The 27,129-nt window shown below is 37.5% G+C and overlaps 2 protein-coding genes across 6 annotated transcripts; both read left to right on the top strand.

Annotated features, from left to right (window-relative positions):
* Positions 1 to 1,540: 1,540 nt before the first annotated feature.
* On the top strand, positions 1,541 to 26,503 carry LOC116800522 (transmembrane protein 65). 4 transcript variants are annotated; one of them, XM_032715956.1, is made up of 7 exons: positions 1,541 to 1,714; positions 1,779 to 2,142; positions 23,891 to 24,013; positions 24,135 to 24,176; positions 24,232 to 24,299; positions 24,354 to 24,557; positions 24,621 to 24,731. In XM_032715956.1, the coding sequence occupies exons 2-7, from the start codon at positions 1,866 to 1,868 to the stop codon at positions 24,729 to 24,731; spliced, it is 825 nt and encodes a 274-aa protein (XP_032571847.1). In that variant the 5' UTR covers positions 1,541 to 1,714; positions 1,779 to 1,865. The 4 variants fall into 4 exon arrangements, with proteins under 4 accessions (XP_032571847.1, XP_032571843.1, XP_032571852.1 ...); XM_032715952.1 differs by having other exon boundaries at positions 1,541 to 1,719; XM_032715961.1 differs by lacking the exon at positions 1,541 to 1,714 and having other exon boundaries at positions 1,866 to 2,142; positions 24,621 to 26,503.
* LOC116800525 lies at positions 3,012 to 20,259 on the top strand. Of its 2 annotated transcripts, none has more exons than XR_004361454.1 (2): positions 3,012 to 3,275; positions 3,336 to 5,061. XR_004361454.1 is itself a non-coding variant. In XM_032715966.1 (2 exons), exons 1-2 carry the CDS (start codon positions 3,253 to 3,255, stop codon positions 20,102 to 20,104), a joined length of 354 nt encoding a protein of 117 aa, XP_032571857.1. In that variant the 5' UTR covers positions 3,018 to 3,252; the 3' UTR covers positions 20,105 to 20,259. The 2 variants fall into 2 exon arrangements, 1 of the variants encoding a protein (XP_032571857.1); XM_032715966.1 differs by lacking the exon at positions 3,336 to 5,061 and adding an exon at positions 19,774 to 20,259 and having other exon boundaries at positions 3,018 to 3,275.
* Positions 26,504 to 27,129: the final 626 nt, after the last annotated feature.

Raw genomic sequence — 27,129 nt, 5'->3', positions numbered from 1 at the left:
CAAGGCTCTAAAGCGTGCACCAGCAAGTACAGGTACCCTCGTCTTCCATCCATTTATTTCGTTACATGTTACAATACCCACGTTTAGCCGTCCCTTCTGTGTTTGCCGTGGGCAATCGATAAAAACATATAATAATGGTTGGGAAACGATTCTAATTTAAATTATTTAATTTTAAGAGATAGGCAAACACTTTATTCCTTGAGTATACCGATATTTTCTTTAATGTCTTTTATTTTCTTAATAGATTTTTTCAACGTTCTAAAGAGGGGCAATCATTGTTATTGCAATTTAAAAAAATTTAAAAAAGTCAACTTCTTAACTTTTTGAAACTTGGTCAAACACTTCCATTGGTAAATATTTTCTCTACCAGGTTTAAATGTTAAGGATTTCGGATCAGTAGTGATGCAAACTTTTAGAAGTACAAAACGATTTCGCAGAAATTTCTAAAAGTTCACTTTCCACTCTCGATCAATTAAGCCATCCCAACTTACTGAAAGTGTGACATTCGTATTATTTATGGAGAAGAATATTGCAAGCAAGGAAAATAACAAAAGTAAGCCGTCAATGCTCAACACTTAAAAAAATCCTGATCATCGCGAAATATAAGCCCACTTGATTTTTTTTTTTGATATAGTTTGCCATTCAATTTTAATTTTTAGAGATATCGAATCTTAACCAACCGCCAGCTGCATTACTTATAACAAACCTTGATGTTTCCAAGTTTATGAAATCTTCGATGTATTGCCAATTATTTTTGTGTGTCAATGTAGCGCCTTTTATTGGCAATGAAAAAGGAACCTGTTGGTAATGTCGCTGATTATACGGGTAAACCAGATTCCTTCAATGTGTATAAGCGACATATATTTTCCACGCTCATTTGACATTATATAATCCGTCGCCCCTAAGAATTGATGAAAAATGTTTTGAACTTTTTGTATTAAATAATTTTTCTCCCCAATTTTGCTGAGCCAGAACATAAGCTATTCATCCGTTAGGCAATGTCCACCATTTCAACAATTTTTCCTTCTTCAGGGCAAAGCGAGTTAATGCTGTAGAACGCTTTGTCTTCCTTTTTTTTTGATCTCGAGAGGAAACGCGAATGTGGATTTGAGAGTAACATTAAAATATCATTTGCAAATAATATTTAAATTATTTTTAAATAATATTAATATATACGCAAATCAAAAACAAAGGTAAAAGAAAAGCCTCTAATTTGAAATCCCGGAAATACTGTATATTGCTATAATACAGTATATTGGTATGATATATTAATTAAAATAGATGTTATGTTCTGCACACAGCCGATTAGCCTTTGTGTTTTTTATGGGATTAAAATAACCGCAAAGAAATAACAGGTTCAGGGCGCTCTCTGAAAAGTAAAAATAAGATAAGATAAGGTACATATCATATAGGTACAGTATGAGTACATTTACAAATATGTTAGAAATAGCGATTAAACATTTTTGGGAATACCCTAATTATTTTAGATGTTATTAATGTTACCGTTCGTAATTTATAGTTTTAACTGAAATATTTATTTAAACGCGTAATAACCACACGGAATGGGAATGTATAAATGCCATATATGTATCGAGAAATCTTCCCTCAATTTATTAAACAAAACAAACAAATTCTGGCACTGATTGTGGCTTAACGGTTTACAGTGAAACAGACTCGTTCGAATCACACGTTAAGTTGACCGAAGTCGGTCAAGGTACAGTGAGTTGTGTGTGTACTCTAAACCTGCGAAATACATATGAATGTCTTACTGCCAACAGGACGCGGATATTAATCAGCCTACCGTGGCGTATTCTGCTCGCATTACTTGACGTGGGAAAGCATTGTAATCCAAAAGATCGCTGATAATGCGAAATAAATTTCAAGCCGCTCTTAGGGGCGTAACGCGACAATACATTATACGACAGTCGTGGCCCCGTGGCAGCGAGATATTTAGGACGCAACTGATAATACACGCATCTTCTACTAGCCCATTCACCTGTAGGAACTACTCAAAGTTTAGCACACATCTATCTATGGAGCGGGCGATGGAGCTGCTATGCAACCTTGATGACGAGGAACGCAGCAACCTGCGCTCCGCTCTTAGCAGGCTGGATGCCGACAAGGAAAAAAAATTATACGAGAGTAAGTACTTTTCGAAATACACTTTTTATTGACTTAATTGACTTAAAAGAAATAAACAGTGGTTTATTATTATGTCTGCTAACTATTTGCAAATCAAGAAACGTATCCAAATTTAAACTTTAAAATTAATAAAGATATATAAGCGCTCAGTATATGTTAGAAGCTTGTTTATACAATATCCTTTTCATGGGTTATAGCTGTACATATTGGACAATGTAAGATTTTGCTAGCTAAACGTGATAATTCGAAGTTAACGAAGAAACGGAATACTTAAAGTTATTATTACACTTTCGGTAAAATGCTGACACTGCTAATATTGCAAAATGATTTGGAGTTCGTCGTTTTTTTTCGTTAAAAATGAAGTAAAAAGTTCAAATTGTTGGGCTAAAAGTCAGCTCAACTCAAAAGATATTTCCAAAGCAAACTTTGGTAAATTTTTTAAAATAAAAATTTTCGTTTCGTATAAACGCAACTAAAAACCTCCTCCTTCTTTCTGAGCCCCTTTGTCTATAGATTTCCTAAAAAATCCATTTTCTAATGTCATCTTTGCTATTAAACAAATGTCGTCGAAATACAACAAAATAAAATAACTAGTTATTTTTTGTTTATGGGAGTTTTTTCTAAAACCAATCTAACGATTTTTTTTAAAGACTTATTGAAAGAACTAGTAAATTTAAGATTTTCAATTTTATTTATCAAATATATCGATGTCTTAATTTAAAGGGCTGCAGCACTTTAAAATCTAAGCTGTCAAAAGAATTATACCATTCCTAGCACACGGAAAGATAAAATTAAAAACGTATCAAAATATAAATATATATATAAATATATATACAAATTTATATAATATATAAAAATATATAATAGATAAATATATATAATATATGAAAATATATAATAGATAAATATATATAATATATAAATATATATAAAATATAAATATGTCGAAGTATGCTCGTCTTCCATTAGAGCGTAGCGCGTTTCGATGTTTTCGCAGGCGATAACTCAAGAATACTGATCTGCTCGTTTTTCTAACTGCCCCGCAATTACCTCGAACCACACTCGTCGACAACGTCGCGTCGCATTGTCGTGCAACTGGAGAGGCGACGCATGGTTGACGCCCCGCCCCAATGGTATTGTATCGGCGAAGACGTAAAACACATTAACATTTACTCTATAATTTTCTATACTAGCACCGGTGGCAATCAAATGCAAGTTCATTATTTGGTCTGAACAGAATTTATGCAACTCTCACTGTCTAATTTAAGGCTATGACTAAGATAGACATACTTGGTAAAAGCGTCTACTTGAACAATTACGTACTCCTTCTAGTCACTCTTGCCACTTTATTTCCCTGTTATATCGATGTGGATAGTGTGCCGAGGAATATTGACTTTTGGGATTGGATGCAATTCGGCCTGAATTTATCCTGAGTTTCATTTGGACATTTTGCATGTCAACAAATTTTCTAACATATTTTGACATATTGTCAAACCAATAAAAATCGTAAACTTTACCTAATTTCCACCCTAAATGCATTATCGACTCATGTACTTGATTTATAACAGACCACGTGAAGGAACGCGGCACCACTGGTAGTCAGCGTGTTCTGTCATTTCTCTGTATTTTTCGGTAAAGAACTTCTACCCTTAGTGTTCATAGGCTTCTGCAATATCTTCAGCAAGAAAAAAATCATTTAATTTGCTCACGATTTTAGCTATGTCCGAGTCTCGACGCTGTTCAGCAATGAGCCAGTTGCTTGAAATTTCTCTTCTCTTCAATCCACTTTACAGCAGAAATAGACTTTGGTAAGATAGGATTTCTGGAAAAAAAGTCAACATGTCAATTCCCTTCTTTATAATGAATTTCAAATGTAAATGATTGCAAATAAGCCCACCAACGTTGGGCTCTAGGGGTCAAATCTTGTTTATTTCTTGACGCCTTTAGTGAGTTACAGTCAGTAACGATAGTAAAGTTCCTGCCCAACAAATAATGCAGAAAATATTTAATGGAGTTTACAACAGCTAATGTTTCCAGCTCGTACGAGTGGTATCTTGACTTTGCAGGGGAAGTAGTTTTCTATAGTATTCTAATACCTGGGTCTTGTAATTAATTTTATGTAAGAAAATTGCACAATAGCCACTACAACCTGCATCCGTATGCAACTCAATTGGATATTTTGGGTCAAAAATAACAAGGAAATTATAGCATAAATATTAAACCAATGTTTTCTAGAAGGAACACTTTCTTGTAATGTTGAATGAAAACCCGGCCTCTGTCAGATTATTAACGCCTCACATTGTCTTGACGCAGTTATCATGATGCCGTCCAAATAGACTATAACATTAGAATTTGCAAGATCCGATAGCGCTTTCACTACTAAACGTTGAAATGTCGAAGGCGCATTTTTAAGCCCGAATGTCATAGATAAAAACTCATACAGGCCATCGGGTGTCATAAACGCAGTATACTCAATTGAATTCGCATTTAAAGGAATTTCGTAATAGCCACTAGCCATATCTAAACATTTAAAATTAATAAGCTCCTCGAAGTCTATTTATTTTATCCTGTATAAGTGGCAGCGACTGTGTATATTATCAGCGACTGTGTTTAAATTTAACTCTCTATACACAATGTCTATCCGAACCATTTTAATTTATTTACCAGCAATATGGGGCTTGCATAAGGTGAACAGCTGGCTCAAGTTTAAAGAACTGTTTATCCATCGCTTTGACACTATATAAACACCAGCCGCCATGTTTCTAAATATATTATATATATGTCGGCGCATACTTTTGTAAGCTGGTGGATGTGCTAGAATATTTCTCAAGAATAATATTGTATTGTGTGTTAGAATATTCCAGAAGTACAGTAATTTCATCATTTCGGGGAATTTCATCATATTACATTATTGCATACTGCGTTGCTATTGGTCGGCTGTATTTTTGTAGCTTTGGCATCTCCCGTTACAGCGCGCGGCGGCAGCGTGTGGTCGCTGTCGCCGAGCGTGGTTCGAAGGATAGCACGGAGAAGAAGTGAGTGACACAATTTAATTGTGTGTAGACCTTCGGTGCGTTCGAAACTCGCTGCGCGAAATGGAGAATAATAATTGTGCTCCGACATCAGAAGTGGGATCTGGCTCGCTGCCTAACACCATAGATGGGCCGTGGCGCGTTTTAATGGAAATGCAAAATAAAAACTTGATCGAACTTGTTAAAGCAATACAATCAACGGCATCCGAAACAACAAACAAAAATACTGTGGTGTTACCGAAATTCAACGCGGACCTTGATGGCACAGACGCAACGGCGTGGTGCTCTACGGCAAATATTATCTTGGCTGAATCAACTATAAAAGGCAGCGCGTTAGTTATGGCTTTAAGTGCAGCGATGGAAGGAAGCGCGTCGCAGTGGTTTGCTCAAATATGCTATCCGGAAATAACTTGGGCCGAGTTTAAGGAACTTTTCGTGCAACGTTTTGCTAGTGTGGAAACTCCAGCGGCTATGTTTTTAGCAATGCTAGCAGGTTGTCCAACTGACGGCGAATGTCTCTCCAATTATGCTAGTCGCATGATGACGTCGCTTATTACGAAGTGGCGTGAGATGGATGTGGAGGAAATAGCTGTTTCTGTAACGCTTGCTAAGTTGGCTCATGTAGATAGCAGGCTGCAACGATTAACATTTACTTCAAATGTCCGCACAAGAAGTGAATTACAAACTGAGCTTAAAGCATTTACGTTTAATAAACGAAAGAAAACTCCGCAAGAAGAAATGCCTCCAGCTGACATAAAGCGCCAGCGACTTTCAACAATGAGATGCCATTTCTGTGGAAAACTCGGTCACAAGATGATCGAATGTAGAGCTAAACAGCAGCAGCAATTTTCGTCTAATGCCAAGGACAGCAACGACAGGAACCCTTTTGGTCACCGTCAAAAATCGGATGTGACTTGTTTTAATTGTGGCGAGCGCGGTCATATTTCAACACACTGCAGTAAGCCCAAAAAGGACAAAGGCACGCATCAAGTGAAAAGGTTGGAACTATGCGAGGTTGTCGAACCCAAGGGAGAGATGATTCATCAAGGCGAGACATTTTCAACAACGTTTGACTCTGGAGCGGAATGTTCTTTAATTAAACAAAAGCTAAGTAGCAAATTAGTTGGTAAAAGAATTAACAATGTAGTGATGTTGAAAGGTATTGGCAATGGTAGTATTTGTAGCACATTGCAGATACTTAGTAACGTAATAATTAACAATCATTGTATCGAAATATCTTTTCATGTCTTGAATGACATATATTTGAAAAATGACATAATTATTGGTCGTGAAGTATTGTTTCCAGAATTTAATGTTATAATATCACCTGGTAAATTTGAAATTGTCAGAGCAAAAACTGTAAACTATTGTTCTAATGATGAGAAATTTTCTGAGTTAAATACTGATCTTGTTGGTGAAGACAGAGATAAACTAAAAAGCTTAGTGGAAAAATACTCAAAATCTTTTATTGCCGGAATTCCATTGACCAGAGTTAGCTCGGGAGAAATGAAAATTAAATTAGTTGACCCAAAAAGAACTGTTCAAAGACGACCATATAGACTTAGTCCAAATGAAAGGGAATTAGTGCGAGACAAAATTAATGAATTATTAGAGTGTAACATTATAAAACCAAGTTGTTCACCTTTTGCAAGTCCCATAATGTTAGTCAACAAAAAGGACAGCTCCCATCGTTTGTGTGTTGATTATAGAGAATTAAATTCTAATACGGTATCAGACAGATATGCCTTGCCCCTTATATCAGACCAAATAGCGAGACTTCATGGAGCGAAATATTTTTCATGTCTGGACATGGCAAGTGGATACTATCAAATTCCATTACACCCAGATTCAGTAGAGTGTACAGCTTTTGTCACCCCAGATGGACAATATGAATTCTTGGCAATGCCGTTTGGGCTCAGAAATGCTCCATCTGTTTTCCAGCGTACAGTGATGTAAGCTCTCGGAGACCTTGCAAATAAATTTGTAGTCGTTTATATGGACGATGTAATGGTGGCTGCTTCAACGAAAAGTGAAGCTTTAGAAAGGTTGCAGATTACTCAATATAAACAAATGTTCTTTTTTAAAGTCAAAGGTTCAATATTTGGGATACGAAGTGAGTGCAGGTGAAATCCGGCCAAATTCGCTTAAAATTGCAGCGTTAACTGCTTTACCACCTCCTCAGTCGGTCCCTGCTTTGCGACAATTTATAGGATTAGCGTCTTACTTTCGACAATTTATGGAAGGATTTTCTTGTTTTATGAAGCCGTTATATCTTTTGACTTCAGAAAGGAATGAATTTATTTGGAAGCCAGAGCATGAAGAAATAAGACAAAAGGTTATTTCTATTCTTACCCAGAAGCCAGTTTTAGTAATTTTTGATCCGCAGCATCCCATCGAGTTGCATACAGATGCAAGTTCTCGTGGATACGGTGCCATCTTATTACACAAAATTAACAACAAGTCTCATGTCGTTGAATATTTTAGTAAGGCAGCTTCTCCGGCTGAGTCACGTTACCACTCATATGAACTGGAGACTCTTGCTGTTGTTTTAGCAATGAAACATTTCCGCCATTATTTACTGGGTAGAAACTTTGTTGTCTTTACTGACTGTAACTCTCTTAAGGCCTCAAGGACAAAACAAGACCTATCTCCTAGAGTACAGAGATGGTGGTCTTATTTACAATCATTTACATTTGATTTACAATATAGGGAAGGCAAACGAATGGCGCATGTTGACTTCCTTTCAAGAAATGTGCCTTCAGCGGATTTGAGTATTACAACTCCCAAAGTTCTTGAAAAACGAATTAATTTGGCTGAAATATCAAGTAATTGGCTTTTGGCTGAACAGCGTCAAGATTTCGAAATAGTAAATATTGTAAATAAATTGAAGGACAATTCCCTGGCTGAGGACGTTGCAAAAACTTATGAGTTAAGAGGAGGAATATTATATCGAAAAATTCAGCGAAATGGTAGAACTCGATCGTTATCAATTGTTCCCAAGGTATTTAGATGGTCTGTTATAAACCAAATTCATGAGTCAATCATGCACTTGGGATGGGAGAAGACGTTAGACAAGGCCTATGACTATTACTGGTTCGATAACATGTATAAATATATTCGAAAATTCGTTGAAAACTGCATTACGTGTAAAATGTCAAAGACCTCCTCGGGCAAAATTCAAGCTAGCCTTCATCCAATACCAAAAGTAAATATCCCTTGGCACACTGTTCACATCGACATAACTGGAAAGTTAAGCGGCAAGTCTGATCAGAAAGAGTATATCATCGTTCAAGTAGATGCCTTTACTAAATTCGTTTATTTAACTCACACGCATAAAATTGACGCAGAGAATTGTGTAAGTGCAGTGACGTCGGCTCTATCTCTGTTTGGAGTACCAAATCCCATTATTGCAGATCAGGGTAGGTGTTTTGCCAGCAGTAGATTTAGTGATTTCTGTGAGCAACAGAAAATAAATTTGCACTTGATTGCGACTGGTGCAAGTAGAGCAAATGGTCAAGTAGAACGCATTATGAGCACCTTAAAAAACTTACTAACCGCAGTCGAGACTAGCAGTCGCTCTTGGCAAGACGCATTAGGTGAGGTCCAGTTAGCATTAAACTGTACGGTTAGTCGAGTGACAAAGGCAAGCCCTTTAGAATTGTTTATTGGCAAAGTTGCTCGGCCGTTGGGGTTGGTTCCACCTTGCGATGAGGTTGATCTAGAAGAAGTAAGAGCACGTGCAGTTCAGAGTATTTCAGCTGCAGCAGCATATAACAAGGCGCAATTTGATAAAAACAAAGCTAAAGTTGATAGATGTCAAGTCGGAGATTTTGTATTGTTAAAGAATGAAGAGAGGCATCAAACAAAATTAAGCCCGAAGTTCAGAGGGCCTTTTCAAATAACTGAATTATTAGACGGAGATATGCTCAGGTCACTGACAAATAATAGAAACTATAAATATGCTCACGATGACATAAGGAAAATGCCAAATTGGCAAGTACAAGCAGAATTTGAAAATTGTTGAAGCTGTTGAAAGAGACAGTAGCGAAATTGTTGAAGCTGTTGAAAGAGACAGTAGCGAAATTGTTGAAGCTGTTGAAAGAGACAGTAGCGAAATTGTTGAAGCTGTTGAAAGAGACAGTAGCGAAATTATTGAAGCTGTTGAAAGAGACAGTATGGATGCCTGAAGGGCTAATAATGAAATTTTTTAAGTATAATGTAAGCACAAGTGCAAGGCAAATGTCTTGATCATGGCGTGTTGCGCATTACATATGAATATGAAGAAAATGAATTATATTAAGGAAAAGAAATTTTTATTGGAAATTTAAATTTGGAAATTTGATTTGTCAATTGGCTAATATTTTTTTTAAAATGATGTAAAAATAGTTTTACAATAAAATTATAGAGAACGAATCATTTTGGTAACATTTCACGAGGACGTGTAAAGGTCAGGATGGCCGTGTCGGTGCATACTTTTGTAAGCTGGTGGATGTGCTAGAATATTTCTCAAGAGTAATCAGTTCGGGGAAATCATTGGTATGTCATCATATTGTATTGTGTGTTAGAATATTCCAGAAGTACAGTAATTTCATCATTTCGGGGAATTTCATCATATTACATTATTGCATACTGCGTTGCTATTGGTCGGCTGTATTTTTGTAGCTTTGGCATCTCCCGTTACAGCGCGCGGCGGCAGCGTGTGGTCGCTGTCGCCGAGCGTGGTTCGAAGGATAGCACGGAGAAGAAGTGAGTGACACAATTTAATTGTGTGTAGACCTTCGGTGCGTTCGAAACTCGCTGCGCGAAATGGAGAATAATAATTGTGCTCCGACATATAAATAATATTATATTATATAAAATTATATATATATATACATATACAAATTGGATTCTTACGCTTAATTATATTTTTTATGCATTCACTATTAACTTCTTTTTGTCTTAATTATAAATTTTATTTTCATCATCAAAATATGTTTGTTGATCGGAATAGTCTAACTGATACCCATTATGGTCAGATTAACGAATTATTTTAATGTGTGAAATGAGTAATAATTTGTTATTTTTGTGGTCTGTCCAAGTTGATGTTCTGATGAAAAGTATATTCTGGTTGTTAATGCTTTTTAACCTTTTGTAATTGCGTTGCAATTCGATTCCTGCTGCTTCAAGCCATCGTTTTAAAGCTAAACTGGAGAAAGCTCCGTCTCTGTCTGCCTTTAGTAATTTGGGTTTACCTAACTCATTAGAAATGCGCATTAATGAGTTCCGGCATTCTATGCAGTCCTTTGTTTTAATTTGCTAAAATTTAGCGAATTTAGAATAATTGCCAATGCAACTGATGTAATGTTTTCCCTCAGATGAATAAATATCTACCACAAATTTGTTTCGGCAATTTTCAGGATTAGCAGTGATTTTTAAAAAGAAAGAATCGATTTTCTTTAAATAATTTTGTCATTTTCTGTATATCTGGATGTAAAAGTCTTTCATGTGAAATTTGCCTCTGCGAGTTTAGAATAAACTAGCTGTAAGGAATTTAAATGTTCATTAAGGGATGTGGACAAAATTATAATATCACCCAAATACAGCAAACAATGTTTGTTAAACAAAGATCGAAGGATATTATTTATGTACTTTAGAAAGGTAGCGGGTGCATTCCTAATCCCAAATGCAATTCATAATGGCTGCCTTTCTATTTTTTTTCATTTCTATTTGGGGAAATGCCTTTGCCAAATTATTAGTTGTAAAATATTTCTTAATTTACCAAGGAATTCGTCCATGTTTATCTATATCAATATAATCAATCACTAATCTGTACTTAATTTTCCACAAGTTTTCGACTTCAATTTCGTGCGCTTAAGCAAGTGGGTACTGTCTTGAATAAATTGGGGAGTTGTATGTGATAGTATATGTTGTTTTATGTTATATAATGTTAGTATTTCTCTCTCTTTATATTGAAGATTTTTAAATTTATTCAATAAACATTTCAACTTTAAAATTTCTTTCTGATTAAGGTGATCTAGTCGAAACAGTAGAAAATATATTTATACCCGTTACTCGTACAGTAATAGGGTAAACTAGATTCGTCGAAAAATATGTAACAGACAGAGGAAGCGTGTGCATATAAAGTATATATATTCAATAGCAGAGTCGATCTGGCTATGTTCGTCTGTCTATCCGTATGAACGTCGAGGTCTGAGGAACTTTAAAAGCTAGAAGATTAAGATTTACTATCTAGACATATAGAAGCAGAGCAAGTTTGTTAATTTATCTATTTAAATTCAGCAAATAGGTCAGAGGCCAATCTTCGACGTTCGGAAGTTACAAACGCACGTGTCTGTTGTTGTCCCACATTATTAGTTTGGTAGTGTGAAATCACCTAGTCACTGCGTGATTTGGCCTTACGCTGGAAAGTTCGTCTCTGCTTGTGTTCGAATATGTTAAGCGTGCGTTTGCCCGACGGTTCTCGCCTAAAGCTTTTCTGAAACTCCTTGACTCCGGTGCGTTTTGAATATCATTAATATTATAATATATATTTATATATATTATTAATTATAAATTAATATATTATAAATATAATTACATATATTTGTTTTTGCCCATATATTATATAGTATATATTATATTATATATTAGATATATACCCGTCTTTGATTATTTTCATAAGTTATAGAATAATAATCATGGTAATGATGAAGGATGCCTCTAGCTTTTAAGCCGTCAATGTAAATAAAGTAAGGTTTTGGGACAGTATTTTTTAGTGGAATCTGATAAAAAACCACTTCAGCGTTTTGTCTTTTTTCCAAGGGTGTTGTAGCATTATAACATTTAACATGCGCAACATCATCCTGTTTGGGTAAAACGCAAAGTTTAGCGACGGCTCTATTGAAGATTCCAGTTGCAGTTTTGAGAACAGCAACTCGTGCGACGCCATCGGGTCCAGGGATCAGATTGATTTCTCGAGCTAGTAGCCATTTGAGGGGTGGCAGGTTTTCGTCTTTTACTAAAACGTCATCATCGATTTGAACGTCTGTCTTCTGTGCTCGCCATATGGAACATTGCTGAAGAAGCGTTAGATATTCACGTCTCCACCGGCTCCAGAATATTTGCTGGTAGTAGGTGATACGCTGCCAGCGATCCAATCGGTTGAGATCTAATTTTGAAAGATTAGGCTCAGCAAACAAGGTGAGGAGCCGTGCCTAAGAAGTGCGCTGGCGTTAGTACTTCAAGGTCGTGGGGGTGTTCTGAAAGAGTAACTCAATTGACCTTGAAGGAATGTGAAGCTGTTACGCGGTCCTCATGAAGATCACCCATAATCCCCATCCCATCCCACCCATAATAATGCGACGAGCTGTCTGGCTTGGCTCGAAAACATATGATGCATTTGCTGACTGCACTTGCAGTGGTCTTGCGACCGCCAATGGGCCAGAACTGCAGTCGAATAGAAGCAAGTAGTGCGCTAGGTCAAGAATGCAGATGGCACGAGTGACTGGGTGCTGACGTGGCAATATGCTGTGCGTCATAGTCCAACGATGAGTGCTTCAGTCTGCCACCAACTCTCATAAGTCCAGAGTTGTCAATGATGGGTGCGAGGGATGCAATTAAGCTCGATGATTTTACTTGTCGTCTGTGGAGCAGGGCATTATAGTCCTCGTTAAGGTGTGCCACCTGAATGGAACGAATGATAGCCTTCATGCCTCCGGTGAGATGATTAACAGTCAGGCCAGGGTGCCTGGTACGATAACGAAACTTGAAGATGTATCCAAAAAGCTGCAATTTCGATGTCGGCAGGGGTCTTGAGAGTGATGAAGGTCTTCCTCCTGAGCTCAGGGAGATTCTTTGGGGTGAGACAAGATTCTGGCCAGAGCGATTTGTCTTCTTGAAGATAGTCAGGACCATGAGACCAAAGACTTGACTCGATCACCTCACTAGGAAGTTCCCCTCTGGAAAGTATGTCCGCCGGATTGCCGGCTGTAGGAACATAATGCCATTCTATGGCATTTAACACCTCCTGGACTAAGAGATGCGATTAGAAATAAAAGTTTGAAGGCGTGATGATTCAACTAGAATCCAGGACAGCACCACAGCAGAGTCTGACCAGCAATAAACAGGGCATGAAATTAAGCCAAGCTGCAGGACTTCCCGCATTAGTTCAGCCAATTCCAATTTGGGGCCCGTGGGGCCACACGAGACTTAGCGCAAAAAAGGTGGGCTACTCGTTGACTTTGAGACATGGAGACTATGTAGATGCATCCTCCATATGCATCAATGCTGGCATTACTGAATCCATGGATTTCGACCACGCTATTGGGTACCAGTGCGAGACGAGGAAACTCCAACTTCTGGCTGAAACAGATATCAGCAGACAAATTTAGCCAAGCAGAATGAAGCGCTGAAGCTAAACTTTCGTCCCAGTCAAGTTTTTCTCTCCAGATTTGCTGCAGCAGGATTTTGGCCTTCGTTATGACAAGGCAGATAAAACCAAGAGGGTCGTAAAAGCGAGCAATTGCTTTCATGAGCGATGTGTAGAACAGCAGAATATCCGAACTTGAGTCCCAGGCGATACCAAGAGTTTGGGTAATGTCGCTGCCATCATCAAATTTAAGAAAGGAATTCTTTTCTGAATCAGGAATCTGCTTCAAAGTACCAAGATCATTTGAGCACCATTTTCAATTTAAAATGACCTTTATCCAGTAATCCTATGGTCTGTCGCATGATCTCCAAGACATCTTTGGTTGAGTTACCTCCTGTGATGAGGTCATCGACATAAAAATCTCGTAGAAGAATTTTAGCGCCAATTGGAAACGACGTTTTTTTGTCTTCTGCTAGCTGCTGCATGTCTTTGACAGATAGAAATGAAGATGAAATGTTCCGTACTTGACGTTATTAAGCTTAAATACTTGTACTTCTTCCTGGGGTGTGTCACGCCACAAAATGCATTGTAATTAGCTGTCCGATTCCTTGACCCGTACACATCGGTTCATCTTACAGATGTTACCAGTTAAAGCAACAGGAAAGGTTCGAAACTGTAACAAAGTGTGAAACAGTTTGGGTTGCAAAGTGGGGCCTGCCATTAGTATTTCGTTTAAAGAGTATCCAGAAGAAGTTTTTGCAGCTTAGTTGTTGTGCTGTCTTCCTTTAAAACGCAGTGATGCGGCAAATAAAATTTGCATAGTTTCTGGGAGTCAAATGGTACCAGAGACATATGACTTAAAGATAAGTACTCGTTAATAAAGGCTGAATACTTCTCTTTGAGCTGGCGATGGCGTCCAAGTTTGTTTTCCAGATTTAAAAAACGGCGATAGGCTTGTCGATAGGACTCTCCCAACACTTCCGGGCTGCGCTTTGCAGGAAGTCTAACTGAATATTCTCCAGATGTAAGCCTGGAAAATGAAGACTTGAAGTGGGCCTCGCAGTCGAGTTCTTCCTTTGTGCGCTTTGAGACAGCAATGGTTTCTGTCTCCCAAAATTTGCGCATCAGTTCCTCCAGACGGATGCCTCAGCAGGCATTTGAGGCGCATTTGATTGAACGGTCAATGATGAAGCCTTGTTGAGGTTGGAGCCACCACAAGTGACAATCCATCCAAAACGAGTTTTTTGGAGAATGGGAAGTCAATCGTCCAATTTAATTTGGCCTACACACAGCAAATCAAAGAAAAGCCTAGCTCCCATCAGCAAGTCAATTATTTGGGGCCTGAAGAATTGGGGATCGGCAAAGCGAAGATAAGCTGGTATTTTCCAGTCTTCAGAATTTACAGTTAGGCTGATTGCCCGTGACAGTAGGAGCTACCAAAGCTGCGATATTGGCAACGAACTCTGAAGTTTGAGATTTGAGATCAATATTTACCATACATACATCTGATCTGAATCTGGCTTCACCAATTCCAGAAACTGTAGCTGCAGATTTGTACTTGGCAATTGCAAAGTGTGTGCCAGACGAGAGGTGATTATGTGTAGTTGCGAGACGAAGTCAAGCAAGGCGCGACAAGGAACCCAAGATCCTGATTTCTTTTGAATTTTGATGACGGCAGTGGCCAACAACGCGAAATCCGCTCAGAGATTTTCAGCCACTAAGAAAAAAGATTGACCACGACATGATTCCTGCGCAACTTCTTGCAATCCGTTGGAATAAGCATGAGAAGCAAGCTGAGGTTGAGCAGGCTGGAAGCTAGATGGCGAAGGCCTTGAGCCAAAACGTAGCAATTTGTTGTGCTGACTTCCACAAAGCGATCGGCATTACAATGTCGCAGGTGATGTCATTTAAGGCAGTTTTGGCATAAAGCTACCCTTTTTGCCTCCTGTAAGCGATCATGAAGCGACAGTTTTCTGAATTGTGGGCAATCAAAAATTATGCGGTCTACAGCATTGCAGACAGGGCAGCAAGCGACAGGGGTAGTGGCGACAAATGAAATTCTAGAGTTGTGGATGGCTTTCCTAGGTTTTACAACCTGTGGCATGATTTCAAGTGCAACATTGGTACGTTCTGGCATCTTGTCTCCAATTCTTAATAAATTCATTACATTTTGGAAGCCTTTCAGTGAGAGCAGCATCCTCCCATAATAGCTGGGTTTCACGGTCGATTTTTTAGAGAAGACAATAAATGAGAATAAACTCGGATATTTCCACAGGTGTGCCCATGTTGTTAAGTGCCCGTAATCGCAGATTAATTTGGTCGGACAGTTCACGCAACTTTACAGAAGATGAACCCTCTACCTTTGGTACGTTCATGATCGCCGAAATGTGAGACTCGAAAATAAGCCGCTTATTGTTGTAGCGCTTATCCAACAATTCTAGGGCAGCCGGGTAATTTGCATCAGTAACCTCCAAAGCACCAACGGCATCCAAAGCGGAACCTCTTAGGCAAGACTTGAGGTGTTGAAGCTTTTCCATGTCAGCCAGCATTGGGTTTTTATCGATGACAGTGGAAAACATCGACATAAAATCTGTGTATTCAGCTTCAGGTCAGGCACATTCGGTCGTCGAAATAGAGAACCAGGAGACCACTCAGTTCCTAGATTTTGACGCATAGTTGAACAAGCGATCTCTCGCACTTTGCGTCTACTGAGTTCCGTTTGTATCACATACCGCTTTTCAAAGACAATGTCTGTGAACTGGTCACGCAATTCGCTTCCCATTTGACTGAGATCCAGTTACTCCAGGGAATCGTGAGCCAAATTAAACGAAGCCTCTGTCTGGTTTATTAAATCCAGCTTTAAATGCAGACCACCATCATTCAGGCAAGTGACCGATTCGGTGGTCAATCCTGCAGCCATTTTTTTAGCGTCGACAAAAATGGAGTTTTCCTTGCGCTTTAAAAATGTTGTTCTGTCAGCTGGCAAACTGACTGTGTCCTTGTTTGACATTTTTTTTTGGCGGTGGGCAAAGAAGAAAACGAAAACGAAACGAAAGCAAGCGAAACGGGTGCAACTGCCGCTATGCGAAAATGCCTGCGATAAACAAAAAGTACCTAGGGCGAAAAGTACAGCCACTTATGTACACACAAAAGTGCACCGAAGTTAGTTAAACTGTTTTTGAGTTCCCGATAAAGAAGTGTTACTGATCACGTCGGGGTCACCAAATGTTAAGGAAATGAGCTTTTTCATTGACTTGGAGAAGTGGTGTGGCAATTTATAAACACGGCAAAGTTAATGTTTCAATTAACATTTCAGTTTTATTTCAATATATTTTGCCACATGTGATATATAAAACGAACGGCGGCACCACCCGTACCGAACTGATTAAGAGTTAAAGTGCATCACAACAGTACCGGTGTAATCAGCACTTAATTTGGAACTGACTTTGCTATGCAGAAGGCAAATGAGCAAATATCGAGAGAGAGGAACAAAGCACAAAGGGGAATACAAAATCTATTGCTGCACAGAGCAATGTATAAGAGTGATAAATCAAATAACTCAAATTTAAAATGAGCTGCTGCTGACTGCGGTATGCATTACCAAATAAATATATTGTCAAAACCTATTCCTCCGAGACTTGAAATTAAAGTCATTGTTTTCCAAGGATACATCGCCGAAAATGCTACGCAACCTAAGGTAATATCGGCGCGGGCATGCGGCAGAAGTCGACCAATATGGTGCCCGAACAGGCACGTTTTTTTTTTTGAAAGGACGATATACATACATACATACATTTTGGAACTTTTTTTTTAGGTGTGCAAAATGTGTGTGTAATGTGAAAAAAATATAGAAATATAAATTAAAGAAAGCAAATGTGCAAATTAAAGTAAGAAATTTGGAAATGTGGCTCCTCGATAGTACAGTGGGGACCAGGTCTCAATTCCCCGTCGGGAAAACCAAACTTGAAGCGAGAATGGGTGTTTAACAGTAAATATAAAAGTTTAAGTTAGAAGTAGTCAACAAGCAGTACATTGGAAGGAAAACTTCTTTTCTTTTGTTAATTTTTTCTAATTTTTCTGGGATATCGATAGAAATTGGGGAATAAAATGAGAAAAAATTTAAAAATAGTTCAAAAATGTGGACGTGGAAGTTTTGGGCGATTTTAGGGCGTTTGAGTGGATGTGAGTTATTATAAGTAGGTTCTTGAGGTTGATAGAGGTTGCGGGGAGTTGAGGAGTGTCGTCGAGTTTGGTATTTAATTTTGATTTTAATTAGGGAAGTTAAACGTCTGTTCGTTTTGCCTTCTATTTTAAGAATGAATATTTATTTCTACTCTCTAGTTATTCTCAACTCTGTTTGTTACATATTTGTTTACTTAAAGTGCTGATCTGGCCGAAAAGTGGAATTACAGCAGATGCAGTTCTGTGGTGTCGAGTATCGGGTGGGTATCCGGGGTTTGTAGCGACTAAGCATTTCAAGTGCCGTTCGTTCATCGAAATCTCCGGTTGTCAAGAGGGGTCTCGGCGGAGACCGCCGAAATTAATTGCTGAGGCGACACATAAGTCTCTGGCTGACGACGGGGTTTCGGCGGGGGTCGCCGAGGGCGTATGCTGAGGCGGTAACTCCTCCCTTCTCAGACTGAACTACCGACCATAGCGGACCGTGGTTGCTGCAAACGTAGCAACTGGAGAGGTGGTTAGTGTGAAGGTGGCAAGTGGTGTGTCTGCCGGTGAAAAAATGGTTGTTCTCCTGGAGAAACATGCCACAGCAGATACCATTATCAGTAAGACGACAAGCATCGTGTATGTAGTTGTCGCGTGGACCGTGGTTCCCGAACGTATTTTGTTGTATCTGTATTTTGGTTTCGAGATCCTCCATCCTTAACTCGTGTATCCCCAACTCTTGGGTTGTCCTGTTCTTTTTGATCGTCTCTATCCGCGGTATATCCAGCTTCAGCTGCGCTAAGCTTCTCCACTGCTTCGTATTGGACGTTGTTCACCATTGCCTTGCAATGGCTAAATTTTATTAACGCCGATCCATTTTATGTCTTCTCCGGTCCGCAATCTGTTTATAGTTTCACATTTTCTCCATTAAATATCGCGATCTACCCAGCCTGTGGTTCGAATATCGCGGTGATGAATCCTGCATCCTTCGTCTCGCATTCCACCTCCATTCCACCTATCAGCCTTCTTATACATTTTTCATTAGCTTGGTTTACAATCTTATCGTTTTTACATATATATGTATTCCTTATAAACTGCCATTTTTCCTTATAATAATACATTTCGTCTTCATGAATCGCCAAATAATTTGGTGTTATTAAAAATTCTGTGTTATTCATTGGGAGTGCGATTATTCTTCGCATTGAAAATATTTTTTTCTTTAAAATAGGTAATCTAATTGAAAATATGATATCCGTTCTGTTCATTATGGCTCTTAGGTCGAAGAATTCATACATGTGTTCTTCTGAAATTAAATGTACGCCCTGATCTTCTAGCTCTTGCATTGCTTGCTTCTTGCCTGTTGAATATGAATCTTGAAATTACTCCTATCTTAGCCAATAATAAGCTCTCGGCAACATCATTTGAGTTTAACCATAGCATATCAATCGTTAATGGAATTGTATCGATGTATTCTAATCTATAATCAAGTGTCCGTGTGTGAAATGGAGTTTCTGTAATTAATTATCATGAATAACTCTTCAATATTCAACATTGTTTTAACAAAATGGGGTTTCAAACTAAGTGTCGCTTGTTTTATTTGTTTTATTATTGGGTGTTATTTCACTTTTGTTATTATTTTTCCTTCTGATACCTTATTCCTTAAAATACCCTGCATGCTGAAGCTAGCTGTTCAGCTGTGCCATACAGCTTCACAATCAATTGCGGACAGTCATTGCTAAGGCATCCCCGTTTGTCTATTCCACCTTGCATGCTGAAGCTAGCTCGTCGGCTGTGCGATACAGCTTCGGAACCAAATACGGACAGTCATTGCACCTTGGTGTTTCCATTTTCTCTCACATACTGCGTAGTTTCTTTAACCCCCCAGCCATACCTACGCTAGGCAGCCGCCATGTGCGTTACAGTGCGCCGACCAATGCATGTACATGGCTGGATTGCATAATTTGTTTTCTTTATTCTTCTTTTATTAATTTTTTCCATTTTTAATTTTTTTTTTTTTCATTTTTTTTTTTTTTCATTTTATATTTATTCCGCTATATTTTAATTGATTTAATATTCCTACTTCAGGCCCCTCGGTGTGTTCCGATCCGCCCTGTACTTGTATGCAACGTTCGCTTCCATCGGACCGTTAAATACGACCGTTCTCCTACCGCCTCATACCATCGAACTTTTTGTTGCACGGAACCTCGAACTCCGTCCGCCCGAACCGTCCGGCCTGACGTCGACCGACGACCGTTCGCTCGGCGAACTTCTCATTGCATCGAGCCGCCGACAACCAGGTCGCTTGCCGACGGTCGTTCGTCTGCTTGAGCCGTTCGACGCGAACCGCCTGCCAACATCCGCCCCGACCATTCGTCCGATCGAACCTATTGAAATACTAAAATATTATGTATGTTAATTTGGCAACAACTATATGCTGAAAGTTGGTCACACTGATCTGAATAAGTTCTTTTTGTTTTTCCTGAAACTTCCTTCTTCTTGTGTTAACTTCCAAACGACTCACAACGGTGTCACGCTTATGTCAAATAAAACAGTTATTAAACTTTAACTAAATCGCCTCGCGTTTTACTCCACCATTTCCAATAGGTTATGGGCCCAGGAGTAGTAAAGACTTTAATAATTGTGTGTGATCAAGAGGAAAATAATTATTGTATATAATTAGCTTGAACATTTTTTAGAAACATGAGCGGACAAGGGCTGTGTGCGATCGACAAATTGAACGGCGAAAATTACGCAGTATGGTCGGTGCAAATGAAGAGTGTATTGGTGCCCTCGGGTATGTGGTCGTTGGTGTGCGGAAGACGCGTGAAGCAGGATGGTGATACAGCTGAGCAAGGAGCCCAATTCGGCGAACTAGACGAGAAAGCACTAGCAAGAATATTGCTGTGCGTGAAGGCTTCAGAAATTAATTTGATTAAAAACTGCGCTAGTTCTAAAGAAGCTTGGGACAAGCTTGCAGCTGTGTACAAGCCTCGTGGACCCGACAGGAAAATTACCTTGTTCAGGAAATTACTCCGGTTGAGTTTGTCGGAAAGTGCGTGCGTACAAAATTACATAAATGATTTTGTGGATATCGTCGAAAGACTGAAAGAAATTGATATGGACATTTCTGAAGATATTCTTACTATTTTGATGCTGTCGGGACTCGGGACAAAAATGGAATTTTCCATGCGCTTTAAAAATGTTATTTTGTCAGCTGGCATGCTGACTGTGTCGTTGTTTGACATTTTAATTTATTTTAATAATTCACGCACTGAATTTTAATCAGTCAGTGTAAAATGCACGCACAATGGTGAACAGTTTTACAAGCACTGTATTTGCACCGGCAACCAAACTGCACACACAATAGCAATGATGTGTGTGTGCTTATGCACAACGTTAATTCTTTTTGCACAGCCAAGACGATACGAATTTGACGGTGGGCAAATAAGAAACTAAAACGGGCGAGAACAAGCGAAACGGGTACAACTGCCGCTATGCGAATAGGCTTGCGATAAACGAAAAGTAGCTAGGTCGAAAAGTACAGCCACTTATGTACACACACAATGCTCCGAAATTAATTAATCTGTTTTTGAGTTCACGATAAAGAAATGTTACAGATCACGTCGTGGTCACCAAATATTTAGGCAATGAACTTTTTCATTAACTTTGGGAAATGGTGTGGCAATTTATAAACACGGTAAAGTTAATGGTTTAATTAATATTTCAGTTTTATTTAAATATATAAATAATATATTTATATTTTATAATAATTTAAATAAATATAATATATAAATTATACAAAGAACGGCGGCAGTGCATGTACGGCACCGATTAAAGTGTATCACAGCAGTACCGGTGCGATCAACACTTAATTTGTAACTGGAACTTGCTATGCAGAAGGCAAATGAGCAAGTTTTACAGAATACAGATTAAAACAGCTGTGCTCGCTCTCTATGGAACATAGCATAATGGGGAATGCAAAATCTGTTGCTGCTCAGAGCAATGTATAAGATATACATCAAATTTATGATGAGCTGCAGCTGGCTGCGGGCTGCATAACCAAACAAGTAGAAATGGAATATAGCTTGCAGGTGATAATTGCACCGTTTTGTGTTATTAACTGTTTAAAGATTGGCGTGTTTTTGGCTTAAATTATGTGTTTCGATAATTTATTAGTTAATATTTGCTTCTATTAATAGGTTTTGGGAGGGAATTGTGCCTAATGTTCCTAAAACCCTTCCATATCCTGATTTTTATTTATCCTGATTTATGTATTTATCTACATGGTAGGGATGGCGATGTTGATATGGTATTTAAGTAACAGTTCCTATAGTGAGTTGGAAAATATATTTTTCTATTTCTAATGCTGGAAGGCAATTATAGGATATTTGACAATCGATAATTGTTTTTACGAAACGTAGCAAAACAATTTTGTTATTTTTAACGTCCTAGAAAAAGCTAACTATAGTTAGCCGGCGCGCCCAAATTGGCAGAATTAATAGAAAATAAGGACACAAAGGGGCTTCAAGATTTCCCCGTATGCTTTAATAAATAAAGTAATAAAGTAAAGTAAATAAGTAATTAAAAAAAAAAAATAAAATATTTTAGTTCATGCCACCAGAAGAAGTAGGGTCACTTGTAATTTTAGATTGGTTGGATTTTCAATTCTGTGTGTATGTTTTGTGTGAAACAGGGTCTTTTAATGTTTGAGCACATTTTGCATTGATTTGACTCAGGATAAATATGTGTTACAATTCTAGCAATTTTGTTATGTTATTTTTCTTATTTTTTTTTTTTTGTAAAGCTGTTAATTCGCTTGAATGTGAAATTTGGAGCCATTGGATTGGGAATGATATAGATGAAGTTTGAAAAGTCATCGATACCGTTTACATCTTCAAATAATTGTGGTGTCAAAAGACACATCATTTGTGCGTTGTGTAGTCCGCTGGTGATGTCGTTAAAAACATACATACAAACGGCAAAGGTTAACCAAAGACACTAGAATAACAAGATGCGTATCGCCATACGATTTTTTGGCACACGATTTTTTCGGCGTGGCTCTAGAGGTGGCTCCAGGCTCTCTCGAGTTTTTGCGCGAGAGAGGAGGAGCGGAGAGCGCTACAGCAAACAGCTCTTTTCTACGCATACAGTGATAGCAGACAACTGTATGTGTGCACACGTATGCTCATGCATTGTAAATTTGACAAAATATGCCCTTCACCTTAGAAGTTCGTTGACTTTAAATCTATATTATTTTTTATCAATTCATCATGTAAACCACCACAATGAAAAAAATTGGCACCGTGTGCCACCATGTTCACAAAATAAATTTCAAAAATGGCATTATATTAGAATATTTCTTATAAGAGTGTTCTCTTGAGTGCTTGTGTCCCCACTTCGTGCCTCAAGATATGACTTTTGCAATAAACAGTTTTCATATTTTTATTTATTTTATTAATTTTTATTACTCAATAGGCTCGGACTTCGGGAAACTAAAGCACCATCTGATCTTTTCTTTTATATTTGTAAAATACACATTCAAGCTTTTAAAATATTTTTAAAAAATAATAAAAAACAAATGTGTATAAAAACGTTTATTTTTGGGCAATGCATTAAGTGCACAAATGAAAGTAGTACCTTCTCATTATGGTTTTAAGTAAATAATAATATTACACATAATTAACATATATATAAATATGTAAACGGTAGCTAATTCGAGCGGCTGTTTTAACAAACGAAAACACTTTTTAAATTATACTAGTCATATCATATTGCTACCATTGGCCAAAACTCCAAATATGTAAATTCGTTTTTTCGATCAGAATTGATTTTGGCGCGAAAATCGTCTTCTAGCACAAGTACACACGTTCTCATCTATTGTTTTACTCACAGCTAGCAAATTCTAATTTTAGATTTCTTACGCTCTCAGCGTAAGCGAACGGAAAAAGAGAGCAATTTTGGCCGTCACCAAAAAAGTGGCTGCAAAACCAATGTATGGCCGTTACGCATCTTGTTATTCTAGTGTCTTTAGGTTAACCTGTACACTTATTCAATTTTTTTATGTTTTTTGACAAACATTCTATATTTATTTTTTCATATTCCTCTCGACTCCCAACAACGATTTCTTAATAACACATATTTGACACTGGAACAAATAACACTTCACCGTCCGGCTCACACTTCAATCTACATTGGTTTTAAGGTCAACTGGCTTTCGGTAGTTGGCGCACTCGCTTCGGACGACTTTCTAATAAGACGGAATTGGGCCAAGTTATTGCGGGAACTTTTTGCGCAGTGCCCGATGATTGGCTGCGAAAAAAATTGGGTAAATAACGATATCAGCCACTAACAAAAGCTGTGCCAGTAAAAATATTACAGCATCCGGACCATCATCGATCTCTTGTCGCAATGAAGGTATCATACTTTCATTTTTATTTTGCTTCCAGTTGAGACGGCAGCATCGCCCACTGCAGGTCAATTGTACAGCAGTAAGTATATATCAAAACTTGTTGGCTTATAACTAATAAGTTATTATATTTTCAGTTTTCTTTGTAAATGCAGTGCCGTTTGTTGCTTTCGGATTCCTTGACAATTTCATAATGATCATGGCGGTAAGTATGATATAAAGCTAACAATATAAACGTTTATAACGATTCCAATTTTAGGGTGAATACATTGAATATTATTTGGGCCATTTTATTACGCTGTCTACGATGGCAGCCGCAGGACTAGGAAACACCATAAGCGACATTCTGGGCATCACTATGGCCACCTACGTTGAGAACGGGTGCCAGATATTAGGTCTAAAGCAGCCCAATTTGACTCCAGCGCAATTTGAATTAAAGTCCAGCAAGCGGTCGTCAAGTTACGTATGTTGCTCAAAGAACGGATAAAACGGATTATTTTTTTCATAGCAATATCTATTATTTTAGGGACGGATTGTCGGGATCACTGTAGGCTGTTTGCTTGGAATGTGCCCTTTATGGTTTATGGATGAAAAAGCAGATAAGGTGAATGTAAAAGATGAAGTCCCCAAAAATTAGAAAGTGTTTTCCAGCTTGTCAATACACCGCAAATAATTTAACAACATTTTCTTTCATGTTTTAAAAGGATAAAGTGTTTTTATTATTAATGAATTTTTCGTTTAACAATTTGAATATGTATCAAATGTTTGTTAAGCAACTTAAAAAACGTACCAAAAGTATCTGAGGTAAACATATGCTCACCGGCGGTAATTTTATTCACAAATTTTTAATATTTTTTTATCATATAATAAATTTATAACTGATCACTCAAATTACCTGAGCATCAAAATTCATGTGCAATACTGTCTTGAGATTTAACTCTATACAGTGCTGTTTAACTTCACTGAATAGATTTGGAAAATATTTTTCTCGTGTGCCGTCATAGTCATGTAGTTCATTAAACTGATTGATTCAAATGCATCTCAGAAAGTTTTGGGACTGCCATGTTATAAGTTTTGGTATGTTTTTTATTTATTTATTATTTTATTATTTATTATTTTATTTTGTTTTATTGAAGTTCACAGAAATTAAAATTGTTCATATAATTTTAGTTATAGAAATCTACTTGCACATAGATTCTTTTGCTTTTTTTTGTTCAGTTTTTATTAGAAATCACGGATTTTAAATCACTGATCAAAATTGCTAGTTGTATAGCATATAATTGATCAGTACCGTACTAAAAGGTTTCTTGTCGATCCTAATTTTCACAAGTAAAAAAAAATATAATTTTATTTAACTGAATAATTACAAATCTTTATTTTGAAGAACACCGACAATTAAATTTTAGGTCTCAAACTGAACTCAACTTATTGATCTAGATTGATTGACGTTTAAGCCTCGGTCTCGAGCTTTTTAAATATAGACTTTGGACGTTAGAGTTCTAATGAGATTTTGGAGTCTGCTTTCGAGCTAGTGAGTCTGGGCTTTGAAACGTGGAAACATGCTGATTTGACAAATTGATGCAACGGATGTTTGGTTTTCTGGTGGGGGATTTGTTTGGGGTTTTAGATTTCATCATCTGGGCAATTTTGGGTTTATTCCATTTAGCCTTGCTTTGAGTTTTTCCATTATGTGACAGTTGTTCTTATCTAGTAAGTAGGCGTGTGTAGACATGTTCTTAAGTCTAAGGGATTTAGGGATATGTCCCTATATAGCTAATCGGGTCGTAAGTATGTATAACGTAGAATAAATTCACCTGTTACTCTAGGAAAAACAAGATTAAGTCAAGCGAGAGTTTTCATTAAAAACGAAATAAAAATTTGGAAAATGAAACGTGTTATTAAATTTATCATATTACTTAAAACCCTGTTTAATAATGGCTATAATCTTGAAAAAATTCCACATTTTCATGCAGTAAGTAATTAACATTAAGTCTTTTAACAAAATGCTCATGTAAAAAACCCCCAATTTGATATGCCTACGTAGATTATAAATATTACCTCTTTATTAAGATAAATTATTAAATTTCGCTCTCAGAATCGACATTTACAACAAGATGAAAACAAAAATTTATATTTATTTAATAGGTATATTATTGTAATGCAGCAGACTATTCGGAAATACTTGTTTTACAACACAATGCTCTAAAGCTTCCTTAAAATGAAAATCATGTCCAACGCATAACAATTTGACAATCTGAACGCGCTTACCCCGTGGGCAATTTAAAACCTAAAAAAACGTGTTTTGCAGCACATATGTATGAAACCACTAAGAACATTCCACTTTTTTGTGAAACATTGTACACAATTCAAACAAAATATAGTATGCTACTCAGCTAGTGCAAATGCGAACGCGAAATTTAATAATTTTTCAGGGATATCGATAGATATTGGGGAATAAAATGAGAAAAAATTTAAAAACATTTTTCAAAAGTGCGGGCGGGGTGTTTTGGGCGGCATGTGGGCGTAAGAGTGGGCGTGGCAATTGATCCTGATCAAGAATATTTATACTTTATATAGTCGGTAACGTTTCGTTGTACTTGTTACATACTTTTTAGCGCATCTAGTATACTTTTACTCTACGTGTAACGAGTATATCAAAAAAAAATATATATATATATATCAGCAAGATTCTGTTTTGCAGATTTCGTGGCCTATAGCAAACAGCTGAAGACTCACAGGCTTTGTAGGAACAGGGTAGGTAATAGGAATAGGGTAGTTGGAGTTGCGAAGTGGAATAAAATCGTGGTTTTCACTTCAACTTTTTATTTGTTATATGCACTTTGCTCCCTTGGAGCGGAGTTTATAATACATCTGCAGCTAATAAGGTTTTTTATGTGCTGTTTTCGCAGAATTTAAAGACGTTTTTAATTGTAGCGCTTTTAAACGATTACGGTTTATTTATTTTAGCGTATTTGGGCATCGATTCGCTCATGCATAGTTTACGAAAACGAGTTAAAATGAGCGACTTAATAGTA

This window comes from Drosophila sechellia, chromosome 2L, assembly GCF_004382195.2.
Source record: "Drosophila sechellia strain sech25 chromosome 2L, ASM438219v1, whole genome shotgun sequence".
NCBI lineage: Eukaryota > Metazoa > Arthropoda > Insecta > Diptera > Drosophilidae > Drosophila > Drosophila sechellia.
The sequence above is the reverse complement of the archived record's forward strand: the minus strand, read 5'-3'. Positions and strand labels throughout refer to the sequence as shown.

Bases quoted from the DNA above. Each gene is read 5' to 3' on its own strand.
- LOC116800525 (XM_032715966.1), top strand. From the start codon at position 3,253: ATGGTTGACGCCCCGCCCCAATG. The intron at 3,276-19,773 runs GTATTGTATCGG...TTCCTACTTCAG, and splicing joins GTTGACGCCCCGCCCCAATG to GCCCCTCGGTGTGTTCCGAT.
- LOC116800522 (XM_032715961.1), top strand. From the start codon at position 1,866: ATGCGAAATAAATTTCAAGCCGCTCTTAGGGGCGTAACGCGACAATAC. The intron at 24,014-24,134 runs GTAAATAACGAT...TTTTGCTTCCAG, and splicing joins TTGGCTGCGAAAAAAATTGG to TTGAGACGGCAGCATCGCCC. The intron at 24,177-24,231 runs GTAAGTATATAT...TTATATTTTCAG, and splicing joins TGCAGGTCAATTGTACAGCA to TTTTCTTTGTAAATGCAGTG.